This window comes from Garra rufa, chromosome 4 (genome assembly GCF_049309525.1).
Source record: "Garra rufa chromosome 4, GarRuf1.0, whole genome shotgun sequence".
Lineage (NCBI taxonomy): Eukaryota > Metazoa > Chordata > Actinopteri > Cypriniformes > Cyprinidae > Garra > Garra rufa.
Window position 1 is genome coordinate 567,520 of NC_133364.1, and position 27,749 is coordinate 595,268.

The following is a 27,749-nucleotide window of genomic DNA, read 5'->3' on the forward strand; positions in this document are numbered from 1 at the left end:
ATCAGCAATGCATCGGAGCGGCATTGTTCCGTTAGGTCATTTTAAAATGACAAAAAATAAAGCGGATTTCAAACTCTATAAACTCTATTGTTTAGTTATATATTTTAATTTTTTATTTTTTTAGAAATACTAAAGAAAGACCAGATGCGCTTTCTGCCATCTCTGTCTGTCTCTGGCTGGAACTCAGCGTGTGTCTCACATAGGCTACAAGAGATATGTCTACAGAAAGCTTAAAATGTCTACTTTTAAACGAAACAATTAAAAAAGAAAATTAAATACTCCGCATTTATGTAAAATGAAGGCTTTATTTCTCTCTTAAGCCACATCCAGTACAGGTCTGTGGAGATGCGAGTCATCACTGTGAAATAAAACATTCGCCTAGTTTATTAATAAAAAAAAAGATAAAACATTAAAACATCTCCTTTTTGTATACATTAATTAGTTAAATAATGGCCTAAACGAATGTTTTTACTATTAGTTACAGTTAGACGTCTCTGTTCAAGGTTTTAAAGCGTTCTATACGCATTTCCAGAGTCGGATAATGGTCACGTCCGTAAGGCGGATTAATCAGCTGAGACATAAAAGGGAAAATGTAAACAAAATTTATATTTTAGGTTTTGTAAATAGCCAGCCCTTGTCAATTCGGCAGATATTGTTACTTCTGCTCTGTGCACTGTAAATCGCAGAAATTTTACAAAATATGTTGTGTCCCAAAAACTCCTGTCTTTCTTTGTCACGTCCGTAACGCATGTGTATTTCCCTCATTTAAAATATAAAACAGGGTTTTAGACTGAAACTTTTCTGATGTCTAGACTCTATTTTTAGGGATTTCGAAAAATATAAAGAGATGGTTTAATATATTGGTAAAGAATAAAATTTATGAAAATTTATATTTCAGGTTTTGACCTTGAATGTCACCGTCTGTAATGCTGGAATTGCTCAATTTACAAAAAGCCTTTGATAACACCGAGCTAAAAACAGGTAATGATACTCACCTGTGTATTTTGGCCGTGTCATTCAGAAAGCAGAAGTCCGAAAGCTTGCCCTTCCCCTCCGACATGTAGGCGATGAAATTTTTAATCCGGTAAATTTGACCACCCACATTTTCCCTCAGCTTGCGGGTGGGATCCGGGCCCAACAGGTACCGACTGTATCCCTCCATTAATTCATCTGCACGCAAAAGAGCAAAGGCACAGTTAGCCCAGTAATAAAAAATAGTAATAACATAGTAGTTACATAGTAATGAGAAGAACAAGAGCAGCGTCAGACTCACTTAGAACCGTCACGTGGTCGGGATACTGAGGGGGGCTTTTTTCCCGCGCGGTGCTGGGCTTGTCTGCGCTGACGGAGGGCTCCTCGCATGGGGTTTCTGTGGGCTGCTCACTGGTGGAGGGCTCACAAGGACCGGAGGCCTGTTCGGGAGGCTGAGCGGCCTCTTCTTCATTATCAAAAGTAGAGAGGAGTTTCCGCACCACCTGACCGACACGGACAGCGCCCGACGGGGTCGACCTCCTCGACAGGGTGCGGAAGCGCCTGGTGACATTTCTTAAACTGTCAGTCAGAATGTCGACCAGTTTGTTCAGGTCTGCCACCTGGGATCTAAGAAACTCTTTTTGTTTCTTACACCCCATGTTTCCGCACTCCTCTTCCTCCTGATCTTCACGGTCAGGTGGCACGTCAGCCTCTTCTGTCTGCTGGCACTCCTCCAGGTCCAGGGTGGACACCATCGGAATCTCTGGGTTGGAGGCCCTCAAGGCGGTCAACTTGTTTATAACCACCCTCCGTTTGCATCGGAGGATTGCGTCCTCCTGCTCCACCACCGATATTTCGCTATGCGTTCGTATGTGGCGGTCAAGGCGGTTGGAAGACTTGCCGCATTCAGGAATCGGGCAGTTGCCCGCCCGGGCGTTGATGCGGCCTGACTCGATGGCTAGCAGAAGCTTCCTCTCCTCCTTATTGTGCACATTGTGCGTAGTTAGGAGGTGCTGGCTGAGACGGCCATACATTCTACAACAGATTGGACAAGTTTCAACGGGCATCTTGTCAATGCGCAAAACAGCACAGGAAAGTATATGTTTGTACTTCGGGGATTGGCGTTGAATGAATGGGCTCTCAGGCTTTAGAAAGCACTTTATTCCACATTTAAAGTTCAATCAGTTTCCTGGTTAAAGTAATTGACTCCACACTTAATCTGAAAATATATTGAGTTTTAAAGCAATTGAGTCCACACTTAATCTGAAAATAGATTGAGTTTTAAGGCAATTAACTACACACAGAATTATTGCAAACTTAAATAATGGGCTAATAATGCATTGTCCACGGAAAACCTGCAGGTCAACCAAATTCCAACATCATAAAGTGACAGCTGTAATTTATTTGACGGGGCCTCTGCAGGCTTTCCGTGGACAGACCTTTTTCAAGGTAAATAGGATTCAAATATGCAATAAAATAACTGCTTGCATATATTTAAACATTTTATTTTTATCCATAATACACTACCAGCCAAATACATACAATATATGGCTACATTTTAGCTTTTAATCTATAGATTGGTTAGTTTGTTTTGTATGTAGAATATAATCTGTAATATTGAAAAAATAAGTGTGTGTGTGTGTGTGTGTGTGTATATTCTTCATGCATGAAGCATTATATTCTTAACAGATGGATTAGTTTTTGTTTGTCTGCAGAAAATGGCTAATTATCAGCTCATCCTAACTATTGATATTGATGATTTTCAGTTCTGCAATTCGGTTAATGACTGTGATTTTTTAGTAATGGCTTCATTATTTTAATGGGAGAAACCATTTTCAGAACAAGCCAACTAAAGCACAACTATGTAAATATGTTTTTATATGTAAAGTAAATAAGCTTTTATATCAAATTAGAGCTGTGAGGCTTCCATAATTATTGTTTTTTGGTTAAATTACTGCCAACAAATAAATAATATATAAAGTTTATCTAAATCGATTCAAGAGATCATTTCTTAACCATATGCCAAAACCAATACATAGACATGTATTACTCTACACAGACAAAGAAGCATATTATTAAATACTTTTAAAAAAATATAATTGTATGTTTGAATCAGTGTTTAAAAGCACACATATAACTTCAAATTTTTTGGGTTAGTAAATAGACACACTGTAGGCACAGCACCATTCAAGCCTGTGTAGTGAAAGACTTCAACACCCAGAATTCATTGCAGCAAAACAAACATGGCGACCTACGGTTGCTTTCATTTTGAACAAACGGAATATCAGATTGAAACAGATAAAACGATCAAACATATCTTTTTCGGACTGAATTCAACAGCGTGTTCTAAACCTGCTGATGCTGCAAGAAGCGTGCAACACCGTTCAGCAAATAGCTTAGCGTGCTGCTGTGTTGACACACGTGCCCAGATGTGTAGAGGCAATAGGTGTGTTCGAGCTCATGCTGCGCTGCGCAGAGTCGGGGAGGAGCTGAAAACGGAGCCGTCAAGTCGGACAAGTTGGGGATCTCGTTGCTTCCTCAAACATGGCAGATCACGTGGCGTTTGCCTACTTTATTGCAGATGAATTGGAAGCTATATAAATACCTTTTTTGTTGGAAGAAATGCAGCACATGCAAGTGAAGCAGCAACTACAGATTTCAGCATCAATCAGTGTTGACCACATTCCATAAAAAATATTACTTAAATATGTAGCTGAATACTATAAGTGGTCTGTATGAAAAAAGTACAATAATAAACTTATGCACAAATCCAATATAAAGAATTTAAGGGAGTAAAATGTACTGCAGTCAAAAGATCGTAAACTATTTACGAAATGGCATGCAAATTGATTTGTTCTGCACGAAACACGCGTGATCATCGTCATGTGGTGAATGTGGCCAATCGTGAGAAGCTGTGACGTCATCACAGCCTGGCGCAGTCCCTTCTGAAATGCTGCGCTGGCTGAGCAAGCCGGCTGTTCTCGAAACGCTCTCGCGTTACTTTGATGCCACACGTGAACGTCACGTGGTGTCGACGCCGGTTCAAGTCGGACAAAATTTCTAACCTGCACTACTTCAAATCAGCCGCCGATCGGTCCGCGCAGCGCTGCATGAAGTCGAACGCACCTAATGTTTTGGTGCTGAGCGACCAATCACAATCGTGTTTCGGGGCTGGAGGCGGAGATGAGCCCGCCCCCTGACGTAAATACACTAAGCACTTGTGGAGATCTGTCACTAGGTGCGTTCGACTTCATGCGGCGCCGCCAGAAATCGGCTGCCGCCTTACAAAACAATGCATTCTGGTAAGATCATTTGTCCGACTTTGATCGGCGCTGCAGCCGCCTTTCGATCACGTGTGCCATCAAAGTACCGTGAGAGCAAAACGAGAGCAGCCGCAGAGGTCAGGCGCTGCAGCTGCTTAAAACCGGCTGCGAAAGCCTTGATGACGACACACTTTATTCTCATTGGTCAGATTATGTGACGACAAGCACGACGTGTGCTGTGTGTTTTTTCTTAAAAAAGTTCCTGTATGTAATCAATCTTTATATCGAATATCTGATATTCAAACAAAACATTAATGATGAAAATGAAGATTAGGCGATATGGTAAACATATATTCTTATTGTTTAAGAGTTCAAATTAAAGTATACTGCTAAGAAAAATGTTTCAGCACACTACGGAAACCTATAAGTGTCCGACCTGACGGCCGTCTCTTTACTCCTCCCCCGACTGCAAGGGGCTGCTCTCGCCAGCCGGCGGCAGGCTAGTGTAGTGCATCTCGAACGCACCTCATGTCTTTTGAATATCTCTTCAAGCGGACATATACATTCTCTTTTGCTGGAACGCGTTCTTCGATTGCTTAATTTGAAAATGGCTGAATCTCAGAAAAGGTAAGGCTTGTTTTTTTGTCCGTAGCTAATTGTGATTGTATTATGTTAAAACTGTTAAAGCTATACATTTGAATGCGCCCTGTGACATCAGTTAGTAAAATAACATAAAAACGAAACAAACTAACAAACACCTTTTCCAAAAAAAAAAAAAAAAAGCTTTGTTAAAGTCTGGTAAAAGTATCAAAGTATTTTAAAAAAAATGTAACGTAGTGAAATCAGGGGTAAACCAAGATATTCCATAAAAAAAAGCTTACACCAAAATTATTAATTTATTTTTATGTAATACTTCTTGTAATTCTATTTGTTTTTTAGGTTTAACGCCCAGTATTTGTGTAAAGTTTAATTTGTGTAGCATTTCTTTTGTTTACAGTATTCTTTTTTTCAGAACAGTAGGCTATATAAGCTTGAGTGTTTTTCTTTTTGTTTTTTGTTAAAACCCTGCATGTGGGACATTTTATCCATAGTCCTCTATAATCCCCCCCCCCCCCCAAAAAAAAAAAGAAACAAAGATGTGGCCACATTTTCAGCAGGTATGAATTGGGGGTGGGGGTTTCAAACTTACCTGTATGACAACACAGGCCTGAATCAGGTCATTTCTGAAGGGCTGAAACATTACACATAAAACACTTTTGCATATATGCAAGCTGTTATTTTATTGCTTATTTGAATCAATGTAATTTACTCCTGTGATCAAAGCTGAATCTGAATACTGAATTACATGTGCAGTAAATTGAAATTATACCCTCAAAAGCATGTCAAACAGGGCAATCCACTCTGTGTGTGTGAGTGTGTGTGTCTGTTTCTTTTCCAGGAAAGTATATATGCTTTACTAAATTTAAATGTTGTTTTGTCTGTTTCTTGAAGGTCTGCTGCTGATCGCAACCTGGTTTACTGTTTACGGTGCTTCAAGCCACAGGAAAACCTCTCTGTTCATCTGGCTAGGGTTTGTATGAAAACCAACACGCCAGATGAAAGAGCTGAGGAGCTGCATAAAGCCAAGGTATCCAATAGGGAATGGGTATGCACAAGCAGGACCTGGGATTACCAGGAGCTCTGTCAGATCCTGCCTGAAAGTACCTCGCGGCTCAACATGACCAAGGAGCTTCTCCGGCGAGGAGAATCCTCAACTGGTCTTAGACCCTGCGGTTACCACCACTTCAGTCTCTCACAGCATGCAAGACTGTCAGAAGATCCTGACCGCTGCAAAAGCAGACTTCCTCAGGATACGAGGAAACCTGCTGAAGGGCGGCGAGGTGTCCGGGGCGGAGAAGACCCTTTACCGGTATTACTGCGAGGCAGTCTTGGTTTTTCCGTCACCTTCAGGGCCCTGGAGCTGTGGAAGTCTTGACTGTGAGTTCATCTATTGTAGCAAGTTGTCCCTCATGATATGCTGTAATTTTTTGACATGAGTACGATTTGGCAATTAAAATATTTCCATGTTTTCTAGGATGCAGACTGGGTGGAGAGGTTGCAGCATGGTGGCAGGGTTGTGTTTGGCATCAGCAGCCGCGCAACAGCTAGAAAGCAGGCTCCCACGTTCGCCCTGTCCTCCACAGAGGAAGCTGTAAGGCCTTACATATCTTATTAGACTGATTCTCTGACTACAGTATGAAGCAATGCATGTGCTGTTTTATTGTAATGCACAAAGATTTTTTGGTTTCAGTACTAGTTTATAACAGTCTGTTCTATTTTCACAGTGGTTTCAGCTGTACTTCAGAGAGATACGGCCAGAAAACATTCGGCCTGATAAAACCTGCAATCGTTTTTTCATGTCACCGGCCGGCGAAGGAGTGTGCAACGTCACAAAGGATCTCAACCGCCTCCATGAAATGTATGTGGCCCCGCAGATCCGCATAGATTTCCAATATCTTACCGGTCACAGTGAATATTCATAAATAATCTTTTATTTCTTAATGCAGGTATAAGCTGCCCGCCATCAGGAGCAATGACATGCGGAAGGCAGTGGAGGCGGCTGCTGCTCAAACACTGCCAGCAGACCAACAGCAGGCAGTGAAAGAGTACCTAACCCTCAGGGTGCCGGCGGCAAAGAATGCAACAGCCACAGTTTGTGTGCTGCTGGACTCCTTGGCGGGGTAGGTCATTTCATCCAGTGGTTCAACATGATTGTGTTTTCCCAATGTTATATAATTTTTTTATTTTTTTAAACTTGTTTTTCCTTCCTTTTGCAGCTTTACATCAGACGATGGCACTCCCGGAACCAGCACCGAGAACAGAGACTTCTCTGCATTTGTCTCGCAATTTCCTGTGTAACTGGACGGCCAGTTTCTTTTCGTGGTCACATTCTTTAGATTACAGATGGACGAATAGGCTTTTCATGGTCACATTCTTTAGATTGCAGATGGACGAATAGGCTTTTCGTGGTCACGTACTTTAGATTGCAGATGGACGAATAGGCTTTTCGTGGTCACGTACTTTAGATTGCAGATGGACGAATAGGCTTTTCGTGGTCACGTACTTTAGATTGCAGATGGACGAATAGGCTTTTCATGGTCACATCGCTGTTTCGCTGTTTCCCTGCTTCCTGTTTGCCTCGCTGCAGAGTGGTCTGTTTGTTTGTAACGTTAGCTCTCTGCAGCTTCGTTTTTCTACTGGATTTTCTACTGGATTCTCTATCTTATTGTTAATTCTGCCGTTTTAAAACTGATAGATATAGCTTAATATAATTTCTGGTCTTATCCATCAAACTAATCTGACTAATTTGATTGTTCGCCTTACTCTATATCACGAGTGCAGCACGTTAGCATTCCATAGCCGGTTAATTTGCCGCTCGCACTCCATTCACGCTTTTAACTCTTGTTTACTATTTTTAGCATTGCGCTGGCCGGTTAACTTGCCATCTGCGTTCCATTCACGTTTTTATTTATTTTTTCTCGTGTTTAATATCGTTAGTACTCTTTTAGCCGGTTTCGTTCCGTTTTTTCTCCCCCTGATCTGTTCTTCAGGAACTCTAACAACATTGGTAAGTTGAAATCATTCTACAATCACGGTGAGTAATGGCTTCTTCTCCTACAATTGTAGTCTGCACTGCTTGCCACATGTATAGCTTATCTATCTCTGTCAGCAGTGAGCCTTATACATGTGATAAATGCAGGAATATAGTCAGGCTGACAGAGAAGATTTCAGAACTAGAGTCACGCATCCAAACTTTAATGGAGGATAGTAAGAATGTGAGGGCCTTAGATACGGTTTTGGATGTGACTAGCTCAGAAAGCCCTGTACATTGTTCGGTTCCGGTAACAACGCCCATGCAGCAGGGCAATTGGGTGACTGTGAGGCGGCATAGTCGCGGGTCAAAACACCGCTCTTCCGTTCCGATCAGAACATCAAATAGGTTCTCCCCACTCAGTGAAGCACCCACTGAGAAACCTGATGAAAGTGCTCTAGTAATTGGCGATTCTATTGTACGGAACGTGAAAATAGAGACACCAGCCAACATAGTCCAATGTTTACCGGGAGCCAGAGCGCCTGACATCTTGGCAAATTTAAAAGTGCTGGCTAATGCTAAACGTAAATTCAGTAAGATTGTTATTCACGTCGGCGCTAATGATGTTCGACTTCGCCAGTCGGAGATCACTAAAAATAATGTTAAAGAGGTGTGTGATCTTGCAAGTACGATGTCAGACACTGTAATATGCTCTGGTCCCCTCCCGGCTTACCGTGGTGACGAGATTCACAGTAGACTGTGGTCACTCCATGGCTGGATGTCAAAGTGGTGCCCGTGAAATAACATAGGTTTCATAGACAATTGGACAAGCTTTTGGGGCAGACCTGACCTGTTGAAAAGAGATGGTCTTCATCCCTCTGGATGTGGAGCATCTCTTCTATCTAGAAATATGGCACATAGTCTTAGAGTTTGCACTTGACTCACTGGGGCCCAGGTCAGGAAGCAGACAGACTGGCTAAACCGACCGTCTGCTAGCCGCCTCACGTCACAGAAATCAGTTAATTCTCAGCACATAGAGACCCTTTCACCTAGATATCACTCTATAGAGACTGTGTCTGTTCCCCGAGCTAGAAAATACAAAAAACGCCTGAATCAAATCAAGACCAACAATTTAATTGATGTTCAACAAATAAAAAATATATATAATACAGAGAAACAATTGATAAAGCTTGGCTTATTGAATATCAGGTCCCTTTCTACGAAAGCACTTTTTGTAAATGATATGATCACTGATCATAACCTAGATGTGCTCTGTTTGACAGAAACCTGGCTAAAACCAGACGATTACATTATTTTAAACGAGTCCACCCCCCAAGATTACTGTTATAAACATGAACCGCGTCTAAAAGGTAAAGGAGGAGGTGTTTCTACTATTTATAGCAGTATTCTCAATGTCTCTCAGAGAACGGGCTTCAATTATAACTCGTTTGAAGTTATGGTGCTTCATATAGCATTATCCAGAGAAACAAGTACTAATGATAAATCCCCTGTGACGTTTGTGTTAGCTACTGTATACAGGCCACCAGGGCACCATACAGACTTTATTAAAGAATTTGCTGATTTTCTATCCGAATTAGTGCTGGCCGCAGATAAAGTCTTAATAGTGGGTGATTTTAACATCCATGTTGATAATGAAAAAGATGCATTAGGAACAGCATTTATAGATATTTTGAACTCGATTGGGGTTAGACAACACGTGTCAGGTCCTACTCATTGCCGAAATCATACTCTAGATTTAATACTGTCACATGGAATTGATGTTAATGGCGTTGAAATTCTGCAGCAAAGCGATGATATCTCAGATCATTATCTAGTCTCTTGTATAATCCAGATAGCTAAAACTGTTAATTCAATTCCTTGCTACAAATACGGTAGAACCATCACTTCTACTACAAAAGACCGCTTTGTAAGTAATCTTCCTGACTTATCTGAATTCCTCAGCATATCCAATAGCTCAGAAAAACTTGATGATGTAATAGAAACTATGGACTCTCTCTTTTCTAGCACTTTAGATACAGTTGCTCCAGTGCGCCTAAAAAAGATTAAGAAAAACAGTCTAACACCGTGGTATAACGATCATACCCGCGCCCTAAAGAGAAAAGCACGAAAAATGGAACGCAGCTGGAGGAAAACAAAACTAGAGGTTTTTCGTATTGCTTGGCGTGAATGTAATTTATCTTATAGGAAAGCATTAAAAACTGCCAGATCGGATTACTTTTCATCTCTCTTAGAAGAAAACAAACATAACCCTAGGTATTTGTTCAATACTGTGGTTAAATTAACTAAAAATATAGCAGCAACAGGTTTAGACATTTCCCAAAAGCACAGCAGTAATGACTTTATGACGTACTTTACCTCCAAGATAGACACTATTAGAGATAAAATTGTAACCATACAGCCGCCCGCTACAGTATCGCATCAGATAGTGCGTTGTAGATCTCCTGAGGAACAATTCCATTCATTCTCTATTATAGGAGAGGAGGAATTGTATAAACTTGTTAAATCATCTAAACCCACAACATGTATGTTAGACCCTATTCCATCTAAGCTACTAAAGGAGGTACTTCCAGAAGTCATAGATCCTCTTCTGAATATTATTAATTCGTCACTATCATTAGGATATGTCCCCAAAACCTTCAAAATAGCTGTTATTAAGCCACTCATTAAAAAACCACAACTTGACCCCTATGAATTAATTAACTACAGACCAATTTCGAATCTCCCTTTTCTGTCAAAGGTACTAGAAAAGGTAGTATCCTCACAATTATGCTCCTTCTTAGAGAAAAATGGTATCTGCGAGGATTTCCAGTCAGGTTTTAGACCATATCATAGTACTGAGACTGCTCTAATTAGAGTAACAAATGACCTGCTATTGTCAAGCGATCGTGGTTGCATCTCTCTATTAGTGCTACTGGATCTTAGTGCCGCATTTGATACTATTGACCACAACATTCTTTTAAATAGACTTGAAAATTATGTAGGCATTAGTGGTAGTGCACTGGCATGGTTCAAATCGTACTTATCTGACCGTCATCAGTTTGTGGCAATAAATGAAGAGGTATCATTTAGATCGCAAGTGCAGTATGGAGTACCTCAAGGCTCAGTGCTAGGGCCATTACTTTTTACGATTTACATGTTACCCTTGGGAGATATCATCAGGAAACATGGTGTTAGCTTTCATTGTTACGCTGATGATACTCAGCTCTATATTTCTTCGCAGCCCGGCAAAACATATCCATTCGAAAAACTAACAGAATGCATAGCTGATATTAAAAACTGGATGGCGAATAACTTCTTACTGTTAAATTCTGAAAAAACAGAGGTATTAATTATTGGACCTAAAACCTCCACAAGTAATGACCTAAAACACAGTCTAATACTAGATGGCTGCTCTGTAAATTCGTCGTCATCAGTTAGGAACCTAGGCGTCCTATTCGATAGCAATCTCTCCTTTGAAAGCCACATTTCTAGCATCTGCAAAACCGCATTTTTCCATCTTAAAAATATATCGAAATTACGACCTATGCTATCAATGTCAAATGCTGAAACATTAATTCATGCGTTCATGACCTCAAGGATAGATTATTGTAATGCTTTATTGGGTGGTTGTTCTGCACGCTTAATAAACAAACTCCAGCTGGTCCAAAATGCAGCAGCTAGAGTTCTTACTAGAACCAGAAAGTATGACCATATTAGCCCGGTTCTGTCAGCACTGCATTGGCTCCCTATTAAACATCGTATAGATTTTAAAATCTTGCTAATTACTTATAAAGCCCTCAATGGTTTAGCTCCTCAGTACTTGAACGAGCTCCTATCGTATTATAGTCCTTCACGTCCGCTGCGTTCTCAAAATTCTGGCAATCTGATAATACCTAGAATATCAAAATCAACTGCCGGCGGCAGATCATTTTCTTATCTAGCGCCTAAACTCTGGAACAATCTACCTAACACTGTTCGGGAGGCAGACACACTCTGTCAGTTTAAATCTAGATTAAAGACACATCTCTTTAACCTGGCTTACACATAAAATCATTAACACATTTCTATAATTCAAATCCGTTAAAGGATTGTTAGGCTGCATTAATTAGGTCAACCGGAACCGAAAACACCTCCCACTCGTTGCATCGTAAAAAGAATGGCATCTACGCTAATATTAGTCTGTTTCATTCTTATTCCGAGGTCACCGTAGCCTCCAGACCCAGCCTGTATCCAGATCAGATGGTCACTCCAGTCCCCCAGATCCAGTCCGTACCCAGCTTAGATCATGGATCACCACCTAGAGATGACTTCAATAGCCGTGGATGTCAACCAGATGAGCTCCAAGGCGGATCATCAATAAAGACCTCGCCAACCTTGACGGCCATCGGCGCTACACCACAGGATCCTGATGAGTTCTCTACAATCAGACATTGGTACAAACTGTTGTTTGGTCTGGCCAGAGGAGAACTGGTCCCCCGACTGAGCCTGGTTTCTCCCAAGGTTTTTTTCTCCATTTCTGTCACCTGTGGAGTTTTGGTTCCTTGCCGCTGTCGCCTCTGGCTTGCTTAGTTGGGGACACTTTCCAGCGATATCGTATACTATTTGAACTGAACTGACGATGATATCACTGAATTCATTGATGAACTGCCTTTAACTGAAAATTGATTGTTACAATAATGCGTTACTTACACACTATTGTGCTGTTTAAATACTGTGCAGTTGCTTTGACACAATCTGTATTGTAAAAGGCGCTATATAAATAAAGGTGACTTGACTTGACTTGACTTGACATTCTTTAGATTACAGATGGACGAATAGGCTTTTCGTGGTCACGTACTTTAGATTACAGATGGACGAATAGGCTTTTCGTGGTCACATTCATTAGATTACAGATGGACGAATAGGCTTTTCGTGGTCACATTCTTTAGATTACAGATGGACTAATAGGCTTTTCGTGGTCACATTCTTTAGATTACAGATGGACGAATAGGCTTTTCGTGGTCACATTCTTTAGATTACAGATGGACTAATAGGCTTTTCGTGGTCACGTACTTTAGATTGCAGGTGGACGAATAGGCTTTTCGTGGTCACATTCTTTAGATTACAGATGGACGAATAGGCTTTTCGTGGTCACGTACTTTAGATTGCAGATGGACGAATAGGCTTTTCGTGGTCACGTACTTTAGATTGCAGATGGACGAATAGGCTTTTCGTGGTCACATTCTTTAGATTACAGATGGACTAATAGGCTTTTCGTGGTCACATTCTTTAGATTACAGATGGACGAATAGGCTTTTCGTGGTCACATTCTTTAGATTACAGATGGACGAATAGGCTTTTCGTGGTCACGTACTTTAGATTGCAGATGGACGAATAGGCTTTTCGTGGTCACGTACTTTAGATTGCAGATGGACGAATAGGCTTTTCGTGGTCACATTCTTTAGATTACAGATGGACGAATAGGCTTTTCGTGGTCACGTACTTTAGATTACAGATGGACGAATAGGCTTTTCGTGGTCACATTCTTTAGATTGCAGATGGACGAATAGGCTTTTCGTGGTCACATTCATTAGATTGCAGATGGACGAATAGGCTTTTCATGGTCACATTCTTTAGATTGCAGGTGGACGAATAGGCTTTTCATGGTCACGTACTTTAGATTGCAGATGGACGAATAGGCTTTTCGTGGTCACATTCTTTAGATTGCAGATGGACGAATAGGCTTTTCATGGTCACATTCTTTAGATTGCAGATGGACGAATAGGCTTTTCATGGTCACATTCTTTAGATTACAGATAGACGAATAGGCTTTTCATGGTCACATTCTTTAGATTACAGGTGGACGAATAGGCTTTTCGTGGTCACATTCTTTAGATTGCAGATGGACGAATAGGCTTTTCGTGGTCACATTCTTTAGATTACAGATGGACGAATAGGCTTTTCGTGGTCACATTCATTAGATTGCAGATGGACGAATAGGCTTTTCGTGGTCACATTCTTTAGATTGCAGATGGACGAATAGGCTTTTCGTGGTCACATTCTTTAGATTGCAGATGGACGAATAGGCTTTTCGTGGTCACATTCATTAGATTGCAGATGGACGAATAGGCTTTTCATGGTCACATTCCTTAGATTGCAGGTGGACAAATAGGCTTTTCATGGTCACGTACTTTAGATTGCAGATGGACGAATAGGCTTTTCGTGGTCACATTCTTTAGATTACAGATGGACGAATAGGCTTTTCGTGGTCACGTACTTTAGATTACAGATGGACGAATAGGCTTTTCATGGTCACATTCTTTAGATTGCAGATGGACGAATAGGCTTTTCATGGTCACATTCTTTAGATTACAGATGGACGAATAGGCTTTTCGTGGTCACGTACTTTAGATTACAGATGGACGAATAGGCTTTTCGTGGTCACATTCTTTAGATTACAGATGGACGAATAGGCTTTTCGTGGTCACATTCTTTAGATTACAGATGGACGAATAGGCTTTTCGTGGTCACGTACTTTAGATTACAGATGGACGAATAGGCTTTTCATGGTCACATTCTTTAGATTACAGATGGACGAATAGGCTTTTCATGGTCACATTCTTTAGATTACAGATGGACGAATAGGCTTTTCATGGTCACATTCTTTAGATTGCAGATGGACGAATAGGCTTTTCGTGGTCACATTCTTTAGATTGCAGATGGACGAATAGGCTTTTCGTGGTCACGTACTTTAGATTGCAGATGGACGAATAGGCTTTTCATGGTCACATTCTTTAGATTGCAGATGGACGAATAGGCTTTTCATGGTCACATTCTTTAGATTGCAGATGGACGAATAGGCTTTTCATGGTCACATTCTTTAGATTGCAGATGGACGAATAGGCTTTTCATGGTCACATTCTTTAGATTGCAGATGGACGAATAGGCTTTTCATGGTCACATTCTTTAGATTGCAGATGGACGAATAGGCTTTTCATGGTCACATTCTTTAGATTGCAGATGGACGAATAGGCTTTTCGTGGTCACATTCTTTAGATTGCAGATGGACGAATAGGCTTTTCATGGTCACATTCTTTAGATTGCAGATGGACGAATAGGCTTTTCATGGTCACATTCTTTAGATTGCAGATGGACGAATAGGCTTTTCATGGTCACATTCTTTAGATTGCAGATGGACGAATAGGCTTTTCATGGTCACATTCTTTAGATTGCAGATGGACGAATAGGCTTTTCATGGTCACATTCTTTAGATTGCAGATGGACGAATAGGCTTTTCATGGTCACATTCTTTAGATTGCAGATGGACGAATAGGCTTTTCATGGTCACATTCTTTAGATTGCAGATGGACGAATAGGCTTTTCATGGTCACATTCTTTAGATTGCAGATGGACGAATAGGCTTTTCGTGGTCACATTCTTTAGATTGCAGATGGACGAATAGGCTTTTCGTGGTCACGTACTTTAGATTGCAGATGGACGAATAGGCTTTTCATGGTCACATTCTTTAGATTGCAGATGGACGAATAGGCTTTTCATGGTCACATTCTTTAGATTGCAGATGGACGAATAGGCTTTTCGTGGTCACATTCTTTAGATTACAGATGGACGAATAGGCTTTTCGTGGTCACATTCTTTAGATTGCAGATGGACGAATAGGCTTTTCATGGTCACATTCTTTAGATTGCAGATGGACGAATAGGCTTTTCGTGGTCACATTCTTTAGATTGCAGATGGACGAATAGGCTTTTCATGGTCACATTCTTTAGATTACAGATGGACGAATAGGCTTTTCGTGGTCACATTCTTTAGATTGCAGATGGACGAATAGGCTTTTCGTGGTCACATTCTTTAGATTGCAGATGGACGAATAGGCTTTTCATGGTCACATTCTTTAGATTGCAGATGGACGAATAGGCTTTTCGTGGTCACATTCTTTAGATTACAGATGGACGAATAGGCTTTTCATGGTCACATTCTTTAGATTACAGATGGACGAATAGGCTTTTCGTGGTCACATTCTTTAGATTGCAGATGGACGAATAGGCTTTTCGTGGTCACATTCTTTAGATTGCAGATGGACGAATAGGCTTTTCATGGTCACATTCTTTAGATTGCAGATGGACGAATAGGCTTTTCGTGGTCACATTCTTTAGATTGCAGATGGACGAATAGGCTTTTCATGGTCACATTCTTTAGATTACAGATGGACGAATAGGCTTTTCATGGTCACATACTTTAGATTGCAGATGGACGAATAGGCTTTTCGTGGTCACATTCTTTAGATTGCAGATGGACGAATAGGCTTTTCGTGGTCACATTCATTAGATTGCAGATGGACGAATAGGCTTTTCATGGTCACATTCTTTAGATTGCAGATGGACGAATAGGCTTTTCGTGGTCACGTACTTTAGATTGCAGATGGACGAATAGGCTTTTCATGGTCACATTCTTTAGATTGCAGATGGACGAATAGGCTTTTCGTGGTCACGTACTTTAGATTGCAGGTGGACGAATAGGCTTTTCGTGGTCACATACTTTAGATTGCAGATGGACGAATAGGCTTTTCGTGGTCACATTCTTTAGATTGCAGATGGACGAATAGGCTTTTCGTGGTCACATACTTTAGATTGCAGATGGACGAATAGGCTTTTCATGGTCACATTCTTTAGATTGCAGATGGACGAATAGGCTTTTCGTGGTCACATTCATTAGATTACAGATGGACGAATAGGCTTTTCGTGGTCACGTACTTTAGATTGCAGATGGACGAATAGGCTTTTCGTGGTCACATTCTTTAGATTGCAGGTGGACGAATAGGCTTTTCGTGGTCACGTACTTTAGATTGCAGATGGACGAATAGGCTTTTCGTGGTCACGTACTTTAGATTGCAGATGGACGAATAGGCTTTTCGTGGTCACGTACTTTAGATTGCAGATGGACGAATAGGCTTTTCGTGGTCACATACTTTAGATTGCAGATGGACGAATAGGCTTTTCGTGGTCACGTACTTTAGATTGCAGATGGACGAATAGGCTTTTCGTGGTCACATTCATTAGATTGCAGATGGACGAATAGGCTTTTCATGGTCACGTACTTTAGATTGCAGGTGGACGAATAGGCTTTTCGTGGTCACATACTTTAGATTGCAGATGGACGAATAGGCTTTTCGTGGTCACGTACTTTAGATTGCAGATGGACGAATAGGCTTTTCGTGGTCACGTACTTTAGATTGCAGGTGGACGAATAGGCTTTTCGTGGTCACATACTTTAGATTGCAGATGGACGAATAGGCTTTTCGTGGTCACGTACTTTAGATTGCAGATGGACGAATAGGCTTTTCGTGGTCACGTACTTTAGATTGCAGATGGACGAATAGGCTTTTCGTGGTCACATTCATTAGATTGCAGATGGACGAATAGGCTTTTCGTGGTCACATTCTTTAGATTGCAGATGGACGAATAGGCTTTTCGTGGTCACATTCATTAGATTGCAGATGGACGAATAGGCTTTTCGTGGTCACATTCTTTAGATTGCAGATGGACGAATAGGCTTTTCGTGGTCACGTACTTTAGATTGCAGATGGACGAATAGGCTTTTCATGGTCACATTCTTTAGATTGCAGATGGACGAATAGGCTTTTCGTGGTCACGTACTTTAGATTGCAGGTGGACGAATAGGCTTTTCGTGGTCACATACTTTAGATTGCAGATGGACGAATAGGCTTTTCGTGGTCACATTCTTTAGATTGCAGATGGACGAATAGGCTTTTCGTGGTCGCATTCTTTAGATTGCAGATGGACGAATAGGCTTTTCGTGGTCACATACTTTAGATTGCAGATGGACGAATAGGCTTTTCATGGTCACATTCTTTAGATTGCAGATGGACGAATAGGCTTTTCGTGGTCACATACTTTAGATTGCAGATGGACGAATAGGCTTTTCGTGGTCACGTACTTTAGATTACAGATGGACGAATAGGCTTTTCGTGGTCACATTCTTTAGATTGCAGATGGACGAATAGGCTTTTCGTGGTCACATTCTTTAGATTGCAGATGGACGAATAGGCTTTTCATGGTCACATTCTTTAGATTGCAGATGGACGAATAGGCTTTTCGTGGTCACATTCTTTAGATTGCAGATGGACGAATAGGCTTTTCGTGGTCACATTCTTTAGATTGCAGATGGACGAATAGGCTTTTCATGGTCACATTCTTTAGATTGCAGATGGACGAATAGGCTTTTCGTGGTCACATTCTTTAGATTGCAGATGGACGAATAGGCTTTTCGTGGTCACATACTTTAGATTGCAGATGGACGAATAGGCTTTTCGTGGTCACATACTTTAGATTGCAGATGGACGAATAGGCTTTTCGTGGTCACGTACTTTAGATTACAGATGGACGAATAGGCTTTTCGTGGTCACATTCTTTAGATTGCAGATGGACGAATAGGCTTTTCGTGGTCACATACTTTAGATTGCAGATGGACGAATAGGCTTTTCATGGTCACATTCTTTAGATTACAGATGGACGAATAGGCTTTTCGTGGTCACATACTTTAGATTGCAGATGGACGAATAGGCTTTTCATGGTCACATTCTTTAGATTGCAGATGGACGAATAGGCTTTTCGTGGTCACATTCATTAGATTACAGATGGACGAATAGGCTTTTCGTGGTCACGTACTTTAGATTGCAGATGGACGAATAGGCTTTTCGTGGTCACGTACTTTAGATTGCAGATGGACGAATAGGCTTTTCGTGGTCACATTCTTTAGATTGCAGGTGGACGAATAGGCTTTTCGTGGTCACGTACTTTAGATTGCAGATGGACGAATAGGCTTTTCGTGGTCACGTACTTTAGATTGCAGATGGACGAATAGGCTTTTCGTGGTCACGTACTTTAGATTGCAGATGGACGAATAGGCTTTTCGTGGTCACGTACTTTAGATTGCAGATGGACGAATAGGCTTTTCGTGGTCACATACTTTAGATTGCAGATGGACGAATAGGCTTTTCGTGGTCACATACTTTAGATTGCAGATGGACGAATAGGCTTTTCGTGGTCACATTCTTTAGATTGCAGATGGACGAATAGGCTTTTCGTGGTCACATTCATTAGATTGCAGATGGACGAATAGGCTTTTCGTGGTCACATTCTTTAGATTGCAGATGGACGAATAGGCTTTTCGTGGTCACGTACTTTAGATTGCAGATGGACGAATAGGCTTTTCGTGGTCACATACTTTAGATTGCAGATGGACGGATAGGCTTTTCGTGGTCACATACTTTAGATTGCAGGTGGACGAATAGGCTTTTCGTGGTCACGTACTTTAGATTGCAGATGGACGAATAGGCTTTTCGTGGTCACATACTTTAGATTGCAGATGGACTAATAGGCTTTTCGTGGTCACATTCTTTAGATTGCAGATGGACGAATAGGCTTTTCGTGGTCACATACTTTAGATTGCAGATGGACGAATAGGCTTTTCGTGGTCACATACTTTAGATTGCAGATGGACGAATAGGCTTTTCGTGGTCACATACTTTAGATTGCAGATGGACTAATAGGCTTTTCGTGGTCACATTCTTTAGATTGCAGATGGACGAATAGGCTTTTCGTGGTCACATACTTTAGATTGCAGATGGACGAATAGGCTTTTCGTGGTCACATACTTTAGATTGCAGATGGACTAATAGGCTTTTCGTGGTCACATACTTTAGATTGCAGATGGACTAATAGGCTTTTCGTGGTCACATTCTTTAGATTGCAGATGGACGAATAGGCTTTTCGTGGTCACATACTTTAGATTGCAGGTGGACGAATAGGCTTTTCGTGGTCACGTACTTTAGATTGCAGATGGACGAATAGGCTTTTCGTGGTCACATTCTTTAGATTGCAGATGGACGAATAGGCTTTTCGTGGTCACATTCATTAGATTACAGATGGACGAATAGGCTTTTCGTGGTCACATTCTTTAGATTGCAGATGGACGAATAGGCTTTTCGTGGTCACATACTTTAGATTGCAGATGGACGAATAGGCTTTTCGTGGTCACGTACTTTAGATTGCAGATGGACGAATAGGCTTTTCGTGGTCACGTACTTTAGATTGCAGATGGACGAATAGGCTTTTCATGGTCACATTCTTTAGATTGCAGATGGACGAATAGGCTTTTCGTGGTCACATACTTTAGATTGCAGATGGACGAATAGGCTTTTCGTGGTCACATTCTTTAGATTACAGATGGACGAATAGGCTTTTCATGGTCACATTCATTAGATTACAGATGGACGAATAGGCTTTTCGTGGTCACATTCTTTAGATTACAGATGGACGAATAGGCTTTTCGTGGTCACGTACTTTAGATTACAGATGGACGAATAGGCTTTTCGTGGTCACATTCTTTAGATTGCAGATGGACGAATAGGCTTTTCGTGGTCACATTCTTTAGATTGCAGATGGACGAATAGGCTTTTCGTGGTCACATTCTTTAGATTACAGATGGACGAATAGGCTTTTCGTGGTCACATTCTTTAGATTACAGATGGACGAATAGGCTTTTCGTGGTCACATTCTTTAGATTACAGATGGACGAATAGGCTTTTCGTGGTCACATTCTTTAGATTACAGATGGACGAATAGGCTTTTCGTGGTCACATTCTTTAGATTACAGATGGACGAATAGGCTTTTCGTGGTCACATTCTTTAGATTACAGATGGACGAATAGGCTTTTCGTGGTCACATTCTTTAGATTACAGATGGACGAATAGGCTTTTCGTGGTCACATTCTTTAGATTACAGATGGACGAATAGGCTTTTCGTGGTCACATTCTTTAGATTACAGATGGACGAATAGGCTTTTCGTGGTCACATTCTTTAGATTACAGATGGACGAATAAGCTTTTCGTGGTCACATTCTTTAGATTACAGATGGACGAATAGGCTTTTCGTGGTCACATTCTTTAGATTACAGATGGACGAATAGGCTTTTCGTGGTCACATTCTTTAGATTGCAGATGGACGAATAGGCTTTTCGTGGTCACATTCTTTAGATTACAGATGGACGAATAGGCTTTTCGTGGTCACATTCTTTAGATTACAGATGGACGAATAGGCTTTTCGTGGTCACATTCTTTAGATTACAGATGGACGAATAGGCTTTTCGTGGTCACATTCTTTAGATTGCAGATGGACGAATAGGCTTTTCGTGGTCACATTCTTTAGATTACAGATGGACGAATAGGCTTTTCATGGTCACATTCTTTAGATTACAGATGGACGAATAGGCTTTTCATGGTCACATTCTTTAGATTACAGATGGACGAATAGGCTTTTCGTGGTCACGTACTTTAGATTACAGATGGACGAATAGGCTTTTCGTGGTCACGTACTTTAGATTACAGATGGACGAATAGGCTTTTCATGGTCACATTCTTTAGATTACAGATGGACGAATAGGCTTTTCGTGGTCACGTACTTTAGATTACAGATGGACGAATAGGCTTTTCGTGGTCACATTCTTTAGATTACAGATGGACGAATAGGCTTTTCATGGTCACATTCTTTAGATTACAGATGGACGAATAGGCTTTTCATGGTAACATTCTTTAGATTACAGATGGACGAATAGGCTTTTCGTGGTCACGTACTTTAGATTGCAGATGGACGAATAGGCTTTTCATGGTCACATTCTTTAGATTACAGATGGACGAATAGGCTTTTCGTGGTCACGTACTTTAGATTGCAGATGGACGAATAGGCTTTTCGTGGTCACATTCTTTAGATTACAGATGGACGAATAGGCTTTTCGTGGTCACGTACTTTAGATTGCAGATGGACGAATAGGCTTTTCGTGGTCACGTACTTTAGATTGCAGATGGACGAATAGGCTTTTCGTGGTCACATTCTTTAGATTGCAGATGGACGAATAGGCTTTTCGTGGTCACATTCTTTAGATTGCAGATGGACGAATAGGCTTTTCGTGGTCACATTCTTTAGATTGCAGATGGACGAATAGGCTTTTCGTGGTCACATACTTTAGATTGCAGATGGACGAATAGGCTTTTCGTGGTCACATTCTTTAGATTGCAGATGGACGAATAGGCTTTTCGTGGTCACATTCTTTAGATTGCAGATGGACGAATAGGCTTTTCGTGGTCACATTCTTTAGATTGCAGATGGACGAATAGGCTTTTCGTGGTCACATTCTTTAGATTGCAGATGGACGAATAGGCTTTTCATGGTCACGCACTTTAGATTGCAGATGGACGAATAGGCTTTTCGTGGTCACGTACTTTAGATTGCAGATGGACGAATAGGCTTTTCGTGGTCACATTCTTTAGATTACAGATGGACGAATAGGCTTTTCATGGTCACTTTCTTTAGATTACAGATGGACGAATAGGCTTTTCATGGTCACATTCTTTAGATTACAGATGGACGAATAGGCTTTTCATGGTCACATTCTTTAGATTACAGATGGACGAATAGGCTTTTCATGGTCACATTCTTTAGATTACAGATGGACGAATAGGCTTTTCATGGTCACATTCTTTAGATTACAGATGGACGAATAGGCTTTTCATGGTCACATTCTTTAGATTGCAGATGGACGAATAGGCTTTTCGTGGTCACGTACTTTAGATTGCAGATGGACGAATAGGCTTTTCGTGGTCACGTACTTTAGATTGCAGATGGACGAATAGGCTTTTCATGGTCACGCACTTTAGATTGCAGATGGACGAATAGGCTTTTCGTGGTCACGTACTTTAGATTGCAGATGGACGAATAGGCTTTTCGTGGTCACATTCTTTAGATTACAGATGGACGAATAGGCTTTTCATGGTCACTTTCTTTAGATTACAGATGGACGAATAGGCTTTTCGTGGTCACATTCTTTAGATTACAGATGGACGAATAGGCTTTTCATGGTCACATTCTTTAGATTGCAGATGGACGAATAGGCTTTTCATGGTCACGTACTTTAGATTGCAGATGGACGAATAGGCTTTTCATGGTCACGCACTTTAGATTGCAGATGGACGAATAGGCTTTTCGTGGTCACGTACTTTAGATTGCAGATGGACGAATAGGCTTTTCGTGGTCACATTCTTTAGATTGCAGATGGACGAATAGGCTTTTCGTGGTCACATTCTTTAGATTACAGATGGACGAATAGGCTTTTCATGGTCACTTTCTTTAGATTACAGATGGACGAATAGGCTTTTCGTGGTCACATTCTTTAGATTACAGATGGACGAATAGGCTTTTCATGGTCACATTCTTTAGATTGCAGATGGACGAATAGGCTTTTCATGGTCACATTCTTTAGATTACAGATGGACGAATAGGCTTTTCATGGTCACATTCTTTAGATTGCAGATGGACGAATAGGCTTTTCATGGTCACATTCTTTAGATTGCAGATGGACGAATAGGCTTTTCATGGTCACATTCTTTAGATTACAGATGGACGAATAGGCTTTTCATGGTCACATTCTTTAGATTGCAGATGGACGAATAGGCTTTTCATGGTCACATTCTTTAGATTGCAGATGGACGAATAGGCTTTTCATGGTCACTTTCTTTAGATTACAGATGGACGAATAGGCTTTTCATGGTCACATTCTTTAGATTGCAGATGGACGAATAGGCTTTTCGTGGTCACATTCTTTAGATTACAGATGGACGAATAGGCTTTTCATGGTCACTTTCTTTAGATTGCAGATGGACGAATAGGCTTTTCATGGTCACATACTTTAGATTGCAGATGGACGAATAGGCTTTTCATGGTCACATACTTTAGATTGCAGATGGACGAATAGGCTTTTCATGGTCACTTTCTTTAGATTACAGATGGACGAATAGGCTTTTCATGGTCACTTTCTTTAGATTACAGATGGACGAATAGGCTTTTCATGGTCACTTTCTTTAGATTACAGATGGACGAATAGGCTTTTCATGGTCACTTTCTTTAGATTACAGATGGACGAATAGGCTTTTCATGGTCACATTCTTTAGATTGCAGATGGACGAATAGGCTTTTCATGGTCACTTTCTTTAGATTACAGATGGACGAATAGGCTTTTCATGGTCACTTTCTTTAGATTACAGATGGACGAATAGGCTTTTCATGGTCACTTTCTTTAGATTACAGATGGACGAATAGGCTTTTCATGGTCACTTTCTTTAGATTACAGATGGACGAATAGGCTTTTCATGGTCACTTTCTTTAGATTACAGATGGACGAATAGGCTTTTCATGGTCACTTTCTTTAGATTACAGATGGACGAATAGGCTTTTCATGGTCACATTCTTTAGATTGCAGATGGACGAATAGGCTTTTCATGGTCACATTCTTTAGATTACAGATGGACGAATAGGCTTTTCATGGTCACTTTCTTTAGATTACAGATGGACGAATAGGCTTTTCATGGTCACATTCTTTAGATTGCAGATGGACGAATAGGCTTTTCATGGTCACGTACTTTAGATTGCAGATGGACGAATAGGCTTTTCATGGTCACTTTCTTTAGATTACAGATGGACGAATAGGCTTTTCATGGTCACTTTCTTTAGATTACAGATGGACGAATAGGCTTTTCATGGTCACTTTCTTTAGATTACAGATGGACGAATAGGCTTTTCATGGTCACATTCTTTAGATTGCAGATGGACGAATAGGCTTTTCATGGTCACATTCTTTAGATTGCAGATGGACGAATAGGCTTTTCATGGTCACTTTCTTTAGATTGCAGATGGACGAATAGGCTTTTCATGGTCACATTCTTTAGATTGCAGATGGACGAATAGGCTTTTCATGGTCACTTTCTTTAGATTACAGATGGACGAATAGGCTTTTCATGGTCACATTCTTTAGATTACAGATGGACGAATAGGCTTTTCATGGTCACATTCTTTAGATTGCAGATGGACGAATAGGCTTTTCATGGTCACTTTCTTTAGATTACAGATGGACGAATAGGCTTTTCGTGGTCACATTCTTTAGATTACAGATGGACGAATAGGCTTTACGTGGTCACATTCTTTAGATTGCAGATGGACGAATAGGCTTTTCATGGTCACATTCTTTAGATTGCAGATGGACGAATAGGCTTTTCATGGTCACATTCTTTAGATTGCAGATGGACGAATAGGCTTTTCATGGTCACTTTCTTTAGATTGCAGATGGACGAATAGGCTTTTCATGGTCACTTTCTTTAGATTACAGATGGACGAATAGGCTTTTCATGGTCACATTCTTTAGATTGCAGATGGACGAATAGGCTTTTCATGGTCACTTTCTTTAGATTACAGATGGACGAATAGGCTTTTCATGGTCACTTTCTTTAGATTACAGATGGACGAATAGGCTTTTCATGGTCACATTCTTTAGATTGCAGATGGACGAATAGGCTTTTCATGGTCACTTTCTTTAGATTGCAGATGGACGAATAGGCTTTTCATGGTCACATACTTTAGATTGCAGATGGACGAATAGGCTTTTCATGGTCACTTTCTTTAGATTACAGATGGACGAATAGGCTTTTCATGGTCACATTCTTTAGATTACAGATGGACGAATAGGCTTTTCATGGTCACTTTCTTTAGATTACAGATGGACGAATAGGCTTTTCATGGTCACATTCTTTAGATTACAGATGGACGAATAGGCTTTTCATGGTCACTTTCTTTAGATTACAGATGGACGAATAGGCTTTTCATGGTCACATTCTTTAGATTGCAGATGGACGAATAGGCTTTTCATGGTCACTTTCTTTAGATTACAGATGGACGAATAGGCTTTTCATGGTCACTTTCTTTAGATTACAGATGGACGAATAGGCTTTTCATGGTCACATTCTTTAGATTACAGATGGACGAATAGGCTTTTCATGGTCACTTTCTTTAGATTACAGATGGACGAATAGGCTTTTCATGGTCACATTCTTTAGATTGCAGATGGACGAATAGGCTTTTCATGGTCACTTTCTTTAGATTACAGATGGACGAATAGGCTTTTCATGGTCACTTTCTTTAGATTACAGATGGACGAATAGGCTTTTCATGGTCACTTTCTTTAGATTACAGATGGACGAATAGGCTTTTCATGGTCACATTCTTTAGATTGCAGATGGACGAATAGGCTTTTCATGGTCACTTTCTTTAGATTACAGATGGACGAATAGGCTTTTCATGGTCACTTTCTTTAGATTACAGATGGACGAATAGGCTTTTCATGGTCACTTTCTTTAGATTGCAGATGGACGAATAGGCTTTTCATGGTCACTTTCTTTAGATTACAGATGGACGAATAGGCTTTTCATGGTCACTTTCTTTAGATTGCAGATGGACGAATAGGCTTTTCGTGGTCACATACTTTAGATTACAGATGGACGAATAGGCTTTTCATGGTCACATACTTTAGATTACAGATGGACGAATAGGCTTTTCATGGTCACATACTTTAGATTACAGATGGACGAATAGGCTTTTCATGGTCACATTCTTTAGATTGCAGATGGACGAATAGGCTTTTCATGGTCACTTTCTTTAGATTACAGATGGACGAATAGGCTTTTCATGGTCACTTTCTTTAGATTACAGATGGACGAATAGGCTTTTCATGGTCACATTCTTTAGATTGCAGATGGACGAATAGGCTTTTCATGGTCACATTCTTTAGATTGCAGATGGACGAATAGGCTTTTCATGGTCACTTTCTTTAGATTGCAGATGGACGAATAGGCTTTTCATGGTCACTTTCTTTAGATTGCAGATGGACGAATAGGCTTTTCATGGTCACATACTTTAGATTACAGATGGACGAATAGGCTTTTCATGGTCACTTTCTTTAGATTGCAGATGGACGAATAGGCTTTTCATGGTCACATACTTTAGATTGCAGATGGACGAATAGGCTTTTCATGGTCACATACTTTAGATTGCAGATGGACGAATAGGCTTTTCATGGTCACTTTCTTTAGATTGCAGATGGACGAATAGGCTTTTCGTGGTCACATTCTTTAGATTGCAGATGGACGAATAGGCTTTTCGTGGTCACGTACTTTAGATTGCAGATGGACGAATAGGCTTTTCATGGTCACATTCTTTAGATTGCAGATGGACGAATAGGCTTTTCATGGTCACATTCTTTAGATTGCAGATGGACGAATAGGCTTTTCGTGGTCACATTCTTTAGATTACAGATGGACGAATAGGCTTTTCGTGGTCACATTCTTTAGATTGCAGATGGACGAATAGGCTTTTCATGGTCACATTCTTTAGATTGCAGATGGACGAATAGGCTTTTCGTGGTCACATTCTTTAGATTGCAGATGGACGAATAGGCTTTTCATGGTCACATTCTTTAGATTACAGATGGACGAATAGGCTTTTCGTGGTCACATTCTTTAGATTGCAGATGGACGAATAGGCTTTTCGTGGTCACATTCTTTAGATTGCAGATGGACGAATAGGCTTTTCATGGTCACATTCTTTAGATTGCAGATGGACGAATAGGCTTTTCGTGGTCACATTCTTTAGATTACAGATGGACGAATAGGCTTTTCATGGTCACATTCTTTAGATTACAGATGGACGAATAGGCTTTTCGTGGTCACATTCTTTAGATTGCAGATGGACGAATAGGCTTTTCGTGGTCACATTCTTTAGATTGCAGATGGACGAATAGGCTTTTCATGGTCACATTCTTTAGATTGCAGATGGACGAATAGGCTTTTCGTGGTCACATTCTTTAGATTGCAGATGGACGAATAGGCTTTTCATGGTCACATTCTTTAGATTACAGATGGACGAATAGGCTTTTCATGGTCACATACTTTAGATTGCAGATGGACGAATAGGCTTTTCGTGGTCACATTCTTTAGATTGCAGATGGACGAATAGGCTTTTCGTGGTCACATTCATTAGATTGCAGA

At 40.7% G+C, this 27,749-nt stretch overlaps 1 protein-coding gene across 1 annotated transcript; it reads right to left on the minus strand.

Moving 5' to 3' along the window:
- Positions 1-315: 315 nt before the first annotated feature.
- On the minus strand, positions 316-4,847 carry LOC141333390 (uncharacterized). The gene is made up of 3 exons (XM_073838370.1): positions 1,274-4,847; positions 996-1,170; positions 316-337 (listed from the first exon to the last, which is right to left on the minus strand). The coding sequence occupies exons 1-3, from the start codon at positions 2,037-2,039 to the stop codon at positions 316-318; spliced, it is 963 nt and encodes a 320-aa protein (XP_073694471.1). The 5' UTR covers positions 2,040-4,847.
- Between the last annotated feature and the right edge of the window lie 22,902 nt (positions 4,848-27,749).

Bases quoted from the DNA above. Each gene is read 5' to 3' on its own strand.
- LOC141333390 (XM_073838370.1), bottom strand. From the start codon at position 2,039: ATGCCCGTTGAAACTTGTCCAATCTGTTGTAGAATGTATGGCCGTCTC. The intron at 1,171-1,273 runs GTGAGTCTGACG...TTTTGCGTGCAG, and splicing joins CGACCACGTGACGGTTCTAA to ATGAATTAATGGAGGGATAC. The intron at 338-995 runs GTGAGTATCATT...GCATCTCCACAG, and splicing joins GACACGGCCAAAATACACAG to ACCTGTACTGGATGTGGCTT.